The sequence below is a fragment of the Syngnathus leptorhynchus genome, chromosome 4, assembly GCF_054491065.1.
Source record: "Syngnathus leptorhynchus isolate UIUO chromosome 4, UIUO_Slep, whole genome shotgun sequence".
In the NCBI taxonomy this organism is placed as follows: Eukaryota; Metazoa; Chordata; class Actinopteri; order Syngnathiformes; family Syngnathidae; genus Syngnathus; species Syngnathus leptorhynchus.
In genome coordinates this window covers 1379831-1389111 of record NC_141198.1, presented here as the reverse complement: position 1 = coordinate 1389111, position 9281 = coordinate 1379831, and the positions used below count along the sequence as shown (strand labels likewise).

Sequence of the window (9281 nt, the reverse complement as noted above, 5' to 3'; positions counted from 1 at the left end):
TTTGGCGCAATTTTTTTAAAATTCCCATTCATTCTCAATGGGGATTTATCATTTGCTCTAACTTGTACATTTTTTAACCGATTCAACCCGTTCCAAATTTCAACTGTTCATCTTTTGCCAACCTATTCCACAACTTTCAGGTTACCAACAATTCCAAATTTTTAATTTTGAAATTCACGCCAAATTCTCCTAGATTTTGTTTTTCAACTCTCATTTCTACATTTTTCAACCGATTCAACCCATTCCAACTTTCAACTGTTCATCATTTTCCTACCTATTCCACAACTTCCCGCTTAACAAAAATTCCACATTTTCAAATTTGAAATTCAACCAAATTTTTCAAAATTTCCTTTTTCTCTTCTATTTTCTACATTTTTCAACCGATTCAACTCGTTTCAACATCATTCTGCAGCATTCCCCGAGTATTTATTCAACTTCTTTACCTTCACAAGCAATTTCTTCAGGAATTGCAAATTCTAGTTATATTTAGAAAGGACCGGTTTCCGATTACGCCTAGATGGGACCAGCTTGTTCCTGAGAAACAAGCTCAGAGCTCCCACTAAGTCAACGTAATTGTGAGTTTTATTTTTATGTGGTTTATATTTGGTTTTATGCCAGTCGTATCATTTTATTTCGTGTATATCGCTCTCTCGCGCTCGCTCGCTCGCGCGCGCTCGCACACACACTCACACACACACACACACGCGCACAGACGCGCGCACACACACACACACGTGTATGTATATATATATATATATATATATATATATATATATATATATATATATATATATATGTGTGTGTGTTTATATGTATATATAGATGTATGTGTATATATGTATATGTATATATATATATACATATACACACACACACACACACACACACACACACACACACACACACACACACACACACACACACACACACACACACACACACACACACACACACACACACACACACGAGAAATATTGGAAGAAACTCCTCTCATTTGGATTACAATCTTGATCGGAATGGGCTTGATTTCCGAATGGGGTGTGTACATGAAGCATTTTTCTTCAAATCAGGCTCTGAATAAATGCATCCATGTAAACAAAGCCAGTGTTAGCACAAAACCTTCAAAAGTCAGCTAGACTGCAAAAAATATAAGGAAATGCATGTGTCTCTTTACTTCTGTCTAACATGATTGTGAATGTGATTGTCCAGTTCAGAATACAGTCGCATCCCAGGTTTTCACACATTATCTCATGTTTATTTTTTCTCCATCCCTTAAAGATTGGAAAGGGGGGGTTGCATATGTTAAGTCACATTAATTGTGGAACAGTTTTGAAATTCTACACTTAGTTACAATTTTTTTTTTTTAAACAAAAACTGGGCTTTTGAACTGGGGTTTCCAAGCTTTATGTCTACATTATCTTAAACAGATTTCATTTTAGAAATTAAGTTCAGAATCTGATCTGGTCATTTTTTTCAAATTCATTAGCTGACGCAGGCATGGTCTCTGATCTGCTTAGCTTGAATTTTCATTGCATTTTAACTTTCATTTTAAAAGTCAGGGTCATCATCGTCATTATTATCACCAAACAGTGGAGCTGGTGGTGGACATCCCTTCAAGCTCTGAAATAAAAAAAAGTTACACTAATTAACCAATCAAATATGTGAAAACCACATCTCCAAATAGCAATATATATAAATTATTGAATTCAATATGAACACGTCACTCAAACATATTGGATTCAGTTTGACATGTAATTCATGATAAAAAAATAGTTACAAATATGATAGAAAAAAAATAGACTTATGTAACTCCTGCTTACCACCTCCTCTTCCTCTTCCAAAACTGGATGCGAAGTGGATTTGTCAATGGCTCGGACCTCGAAAATGGTCTCTCTGTTTTCCATTAGCAATTTTCCAGTCACACTGAGACAAGAGAATCAGAATAATATAACAGTAACTAGGCAGTACCTTTAAAAATATTCTTGTCAAGAGCTTTGAAAGCATACGTAACAGAGAGAGCGAAGGGGTGGGGGGAGATAGATGGAGAGAGCGAGCAAGCAAGAGCGGGCCAGCGAGAGAAAGAGAGTGATGTACTATGAAAAGAGATTTTGTGGCATTGTATTATTGGCCAAGTCCAACATGCTTTTGAAAAAGTAGATGGCCGTACATTCTGAGTTTGTTCAAGATGCTCCCTGGCTCATAAATGATTATTTGCAACCTATAATTGTGAGTCCATATCAAAAATGCAAGCACCAACAAGATCAAGGAAAAATATTAGAAACTCCTAAGCGAGCACCCACCTTTTTTCTTTAGCCTGACTGAGCAGAACTTCATTTGGTGGTGGAGGCAGCTTAACTGGGGGTTCAAAAGATTTCTGAGAGTCGGCATCCATTTCTCCTGAGGTTTCTATATTTTCCATCCTTGTCTCAGACACTTCACTCAAGTCAGCATTCTGCTCCTGTTTGACCTCAGTTAGGACAGTCTCATGAGATCCAGCCTCTGGATTTGCAGCCACACCGGTGTCATCTACTGCCTGCTCCTGCTTCTTTTGAGATCCTAATGTTGGCATGTGTGTGGTCTCTAATGCTTCCAAGTCAGACAGTTCCTGTAAAACGGAGAATGGTGCCTGTACTTCAGCTCCATCTGACATTTGGTCCTCACCTCTGTGGTGATGGTCATTCTTTGTCTCACAAACTGCCTCCCTTTTAGGTTTGCTGACACCACTTTCTTCATTTCCAAGGAATGTGTTACATCTTTTCTTGTCTTCTTGTTTCAAATCATCTTTGCGTCTTTCCTCTTCTTGATCTGCCAACTCTTCCTTTTTAATTTTTGTTGGGGAGTCTTTGTCAAGGAGGAGCTGCAAAGTCACGTTCTGGAAATACATTCATACATTAAGTGAAAATTCACAGAAACAAATGAAATAGTGGGTACTAAGCTTCACAGCTGCAAATGCCCACTAAGAGAGATAGAGGACTAATAATTACTTGTCATTCTACATAGATTCCATAAAAGTAGGGCTCGGGAAAAAGTCAATGAGTTGTGTCAAACGCAAAAATAAGTTGGAAAAAAACAAACCCTGTATGACTCCGAATTTTACCAGAGTAATCGATGGAGAACGCAATATATGAAATACCCTGTCAAAGACGCAATAAAATATAAACCCTGTATGACTCCGAATTTTACCAGAGTAATCGATGGAGAACGCAATATTTGAAATACCCTGTCAAAGACGCAATAAAATATACATCGGTGAAACGGGAAGGAGCTTCAGCACAAGGAAGAAAGAACACTAAAAGGAATGCGAGAAGGAGACGGACAAGATACATACAAGAGCGACAAAGGAAAAGGCACTGCAAGAGACCCACAAATCAGCCATAACAGATCACTGCAAAAGGGGGAACCATATCATGAATTGGAACAAAGCCAGAGTCATGCGCACCAAAGAAAACCGACACCACCGCTGCATTATGGAGGCAATGGAAGTCAGAAAAAATGAACAGAGATGAGGGAGCATACATGCTCTCACACACCTGGACCAGTGTTTTTGAGCGGCGAGAGGACAGCAGGGGGTATGACCCACCTGTCAAATCTGACAGGAGGGTCACGCCCTCGTAGTAACAACAGCTGAAAAAGACATGTCACACACACCATCGTGTGACACTCTCCGAAGAAGGCGGAAGTTGCTGCCGAAACTGTCAGAAATATTTGTTAAGGTAAGACCTGCTCAATTTGTCTGAACAAAGGATGACAATGGCTATCATCAATGGAGACATAATGAACACAATTCAACCACTGTCAGTAAATACAGTTTGTCACTACATCAGTAAGTGCGGGTTAAAACTGTACCATGCCAAGCGAAAGCCGTTTATGAACAACATCCAAGTCAAGTCAAGTTTTTATATAGCCCTAAATCACAAGCAGTCTCAAAGGGCTCTGTCCTCTGCATTTAACCCATCCCCATGTGATTTTGATCCATCCCCTGGGGGAGAGGGGAGCAGTGAGCAGCAGCGGCGCCGCGCTCGGGAATCATTTTTGGTGATCTAACCCCCCAATTCCAACCCTTAATGCTGAGTGCCAAGCAGGGAGGCAATGGGTTCCATTTTTATAGTCTTTGGTATGACCCGGCCAGGGTTTGAACCCACAACCTTCCAGTCTCAGGGCGGACACTCTACTACTGGGCCACTGAGCTGAACATCCAGAAACGCCGCCGGGTTCTCTGGGCCCGAGCTCAAGTAAAATGGACTGATGCACAATGGACAAGTGTTTTGTGGTCTGATGAGTCCACTTTTCACATTGTTTTTGGAAACACTGGACGTCGTGTCCTCCGGACCAAAGAGGAAGCGGACCATCCGGATTGTTATCAACGCAAAGTTCAAAAGCCAGCATCTGTGATGGTATGGGGGTGCATTAGTTCCCATGGCATGGGTGACTTACATTTCTGTGAAGGCAACATAAATGCTGAAAAGTACATACAGATTTTGGACCAACATATGCTGCCATCCAAGAGATGTCCTTTTCATGGACGTCGGCGCTTATTTCAGCAAGCCACATTCTGCACATGTTACAACAGCGTGGCTTTGAAGCAAAAGAGTCCAGGTTCTCACCTGGCCCACTTGCAGTCCAGACCTGTCTCCCATTGAAAATGTGTGGCACATTATGAAGCATAAAATACGACAGGGCAGACCCCGGACTGTTGAACAACTGAAGCGGTTCATCGAGCAAGAATGGGAAAGAATTCCACGAGAAGCTAAGAGAATTAGTCTCCTCTCTTCCAAAACGTTTGAGTGTTATTAAAAGGAAAGGTGAACATGCCGTTTCCCAACTTCTATTGCACATGTTGCAGCCATGAAATTAATATCTAAGTTAATTATTATTTGAAAAATAAAATAAAGTTGATGAGTTTGAGCATTAAATATGTTGTCTTTGTAGAGTATTCAATTGAACATAAGTTGAAAAGGATTTTCAAATCATTGTATTTTGGTTTTATTTACATTTTACACAATCTCCCAACTTCAACCGAATCCGGTTTGTACTACCGTATTTTCCGGACTATAAACTACTTTTTGCTCAAGCTTTGAACCCTGCGGCTTGTAGTCCGGTGCAATGAAGTTTTTGTGGTTTTTGTGATGTCTAATACACTTATACATTTCTTAGTAAAAAGGTTGTGGACTGCTGTTTCTTTGCTGGGCGGAGGGCATTTCTGTATTTTTTATCCGGGTCATGTCTTTTCCTGAGCTTTACGTGTAGCTTTTATCGCATTGCCAACTTTACCCCTGTAAGTGGTCCTATTTTATTTATTACTATTTGTGTGTTCCTAGTGTTCCCTGCACATTAATGTTTTTATGGTCGTCGCTGAGATTTATACATTTCTATGATTGCAGAGCTCCTTTATCTCTGTCAACAAATGGTAATTAAACATTAAAAAACCTGCGTTTTATAATCCGGTGCGGTTTATATCTGAACAAAACAAGATTTTCTTCAATTTTAACTGGTATGATAAAATATGAATTAAACTATAAAACTATATATAAAACATACAACACATACATTGTCGTGTTTGCATATGTTGGTGACTGGTGAAAGGAAAGAGACATGATTTCCCTTAAATCAACCACAAAGAAGCTAATCCTAGTGGTATGTTGAAGTCGTCATAAGTAAAAACGTCCATAAAAATTGTGGTGCCAATTGATTGCTGTTTTCGCACATTTTAACTGATAGTCTTTACAATGATTTTGAACGGGGAAATTGTGATCGCTGCCTTCTGACATCATCAACCAAGACAAGGACAGGGGGTGGCCCATTCCTCATTAAAAGTGGGTGTTTTTAAAAGACAATTGTTTTATTATTATTCCAAAATGAATGGATAAAATAATTAATTTTAACTTCTTTCACTTTCCTGATAAAAAAAACAAAATAAATGGGGCTAGTGATGAGCCATCCTCGTTTTACCCTGACTTAAAGAAAATATTGAGCCGCATCCACAACATTGTTATTGAAAGGAAGAACAACAATTTCATGTCCCTAAATTATAAGGGACTGCTGAAAATCACAGAGAATGATTTGAAGAGGGCCGTGACAAATTCATGGCTGATGTGCTCGGCATATACAGTTCATGTTTGGAGTATCTAGAGAAGTGGATGACACCTACGGAAGAGTTCTCACCATTCATGTGAATGGACATGAGTGAGCCTGCATCAAGTACCTTGGAAAGAAAGGAGTGCCAATTTATGATATTAAATGTTTTGACCAAGTTGTCAATCTGAAAAAAGCCAGAGAAAGCTGCATGCCACTAACAACTGCAGATGATTGCACAGTTTGTCTTTGCACTTCCTCTTCACAATGCAAAATTGAGTTTTTTTCACTGATGGGGATCTCATTTGAAAGGAATATTATTTGTGGAATACAATTTTAAAACTATATCTTGCAAAGACTTTCACACATACGTTTTGTGCGACAAGAAATTGCTGAGAAAGATCAGCTCGACAGCTAAATATAAAGTAGTGAGTCGTCACCTTATCGTGGTGGAGGGGTTTGCGTGCCCCTATGATCCTAGGAGCCATGTTGTCTGGGGCTTCATGCCCCTGGTAGGGTCACCCATGGCAGAAGGGTCCTAGGTGAGGGGCCAGACAAAGCACGGCTCAGAAGACCCCTTATGAGGAATACAATATATGGATGTCGTTTTCCCTCGCCCGGACGCGGGTCACCGGGGCCCCTCTCTGGAGCCAGGCCTGGAGGTGGGGCTCGAAGGGGAGCGCCTGGTGGCCGGCCCTTCGCTCATGGGGTCCAGTCGGGCATAGCCCGAAAAGAAAACGTGGGTCCCCCTTCCAATGGGCTCACCACCTATAGGAGGGGCCAAAGGGGTCGGGTGCAAAGTGAGCTGGGCGGCGGCCAAAGGCGGGGACCTTGGCGGTCCGATCCCCGGCTGCAGAGGCTGGCTCTAGGGACATGGAATGTCACCTCTCTGGCTGGAAAGGAGCCCGAGCTGGTGTGTGAGGCAGAAAGGTTCCGACTAGACATAGTCGGACTTGCCTCCACACATAGTTTGGGCTCTGGTACAAGCCCTCTCGAGAGGGCCTGGACTCTCTTCCACTCTGGAGTTGCCCACGGTGAGAGCCGTCGAGCAGGTGTTGGCATACTTATTGCCCCCCGGCTGGGCGCCTGCACATTGGGGTTCACCTCGGTGAGCGAGAGGGTAGCCTCCCTCCGCCTTCGGGTGGGGGGACGGGTCCTGACTGTTGTTTGTGTCTATGCACCGAACGGCAGCTCAGAGTACCCACCTTTCTTAGAGTCCCTGGAGGAAGTGCTGGAGAGCGCTCCTTCTGGGGACTCCATCGTTCTACTGGGTGACTTCAATGCTCACGTGGGCAATGACAGTGAGACCTGGAAGGGCGTGATTGGGAGGAACGGCCCCCCCGATCTGAACCCGAGCGGTGTTCTATTATTGGATTTCTGTGCTCGACACGGATTTTCTATAATGAACACCATGTTCAAGCATAAGGGTGTCCATGTGTGCACTTGGCACCAGGACACCCTAGGCCGCAGTTCGTTGATCGACCTTGTAGTCGTGTCATCGGATTTGCGGCCGCATGTTTTGGACACTCGGGTGAAGAGAGGGGCGGAGCTGTCAACTGATCACCACCTGGTGGTGGGTTGGCTCCGATGGTGGGGAAGATGCCGGTCCGACCTGGCAGACCCAAACGCTCTGTGAGGGTCTGCTGGGAATGTCTGGCAGAATCCCCTGTCAGGAAGAGCTTCAACTCCCACCTCCGGCAGAGCTTTTCCCACGTCCCGGGGGAGGCGGGGGACATTGAGTCCAAGTGGACCTTGTTCCGCGCCTCCATTGTTGAGGCAGTCGACCGGAGATGTGGCCGTAAGGTTGTTGGTGCCTGTCGTGGCGGCAATCCCCGAACTCGCTGGTGGACACCGGCGGTAAGGGATGCCGTCAAGCTGAAGAAGGAGTCCTAGAGGGCCATTTTGGCCTGCGGGACTCCGGAGGCAGCTGACAGGTACCGGATGGCCAAGCGGAACGCGGCTTCGGTGGTTGCTGAGGCAAAAACTCGGGCGTGGGAGGAGTTTGGGTGGAGAATGACTTCCGGACGGCTTCGAGGAAATTCTGGTCCACCATACGGCGTCTCAGGAGGGGGAAGCAGTGCACGGTCAACACTGTTTACAGTGGAGATGGTGTGCTCCTGACCTCGACTCGGGATGTCGTGAGTCGGTGGGGGGAATACTTCGAAGACCTCCTGAATTCCACCGACACGCCTTCCATTGTGGAAGCAGGGCCTGAGGACTCTGAGGCGGACTCTCCAATCTTGGAGGTCGAAGTCACTGACTTAGTTAAAAAAACTCCTCGGTGGCAAGGCCCCGGGGGTGGATGAGATCCGCCCGGAGTTCTTAAAGGCTCTGGATGTTGTGGGGCTGTCATGGCTGACACGCCTCTACAGCATTGTGTGGACATCGGGGACGGTGCCTCTGGATTGGCAGACTGGGGTGGTGGTTCCCCTCTTTAAGAAGGGGGACCGGAGGGTGTGTTCCAATTACAGGGGAATCACACTCCTCAGCCTCCCTGGTAAGGTCTATTCAGGGGTGCTGGAGAGGAGGATCCGTCGGGAGGTCGAACCTCGGATTCAGGAGGAGCAGTGTGGCTTTCGTCCTGGCCGTGGAACAGTGGACCAGCTCTACACCCTCGGCAGGATCCTCGAGGGTGCATGGGAGTTTGCCCAACCAGTCCACATGTGTTTTGTGGACTTGGAGAAGGCATTCGACCGTGTCCCTCGGGAGGTTCTCTGGAGGGTGCTTCGGGGTGCCGAGCCAACTGATAAGGGCGGTTCGGTCCCTGTATCACCGATGCCAGAGTTTGGTCCGCATTTCCGGCAGTAAGTCGGATTCGTTCCCAGTGAGGGTTGGACTCCGCCAAGGCTGCCCTTTGTCACCGATTCTGTTCATAATTTTTATGGACAGAATTTCTAGGCGTAGCCGAGACGTTGAGGGGGTCCGGTTTGGGGACCTCAGCATCGCGTCACTGCTTTTTGCAGATGACGTGGTGCTGTTGGCTTCTTCAGTCCGTGATCTCCAGCTCTCACTGGAGCGGTTCGCAGCAGAGTGTGAAGCGGTCGGGATGAGGGTCAGCACCTCCAAATCCGAGTCCATGGTCCTCGGTCGGAAAAGGGTGGAATGCCCTCTCCGGATCGGGGATGAGATCCTGCCCCAAGTGGAGGAGTTCAAGTATCTTGGGGTCTTGTTCACGAGTGAGGGCAGGATGGAGCGCGAGATCGACAGGC

General features: G+C 45.1%; 1 protein-coding gene across 6 annotated transcripts in view; it reads right to left on the bottom strand.

The window, feature by feature from the left end:
* Window positions 1–1008: 1008 nt before the first annotated feature.
* Window positions 1009–9281, bottom strand: part of fkbp15b (FKBP prolyl isomerase family member 15b) — a 93850-nt gene continuing 85577 nt past the window's right edge. For 4 of the 6 annotated variants that reach the window (XM_085910766.1, XM_085910767.1, XM_085910769.1 and 1 more), the window contains 3 exons: window positions 2301–2872; window positions 1821–1923; window positions 1011–1620 (listed from right to left, as the gene is read on the bottom strand). In XM_085910766.1, coding sequence (XP_085766892.1) covers window positions 1549–1620; window positions 1821–1923; window positions 2301–2872 — 747 coding nt within the window. In that variant the 3' untranslated portion in view covers window positions 1011–1548. Of the gene's footprint in view, window positions 1621–1820; window positions 1924–2300; window positions 2873–9281 lie in introns of all 6 variants that reach the window. The other 2 variants (XM_085910770.1, XM_085910768.1) reach the window with 2 other exon arrangements.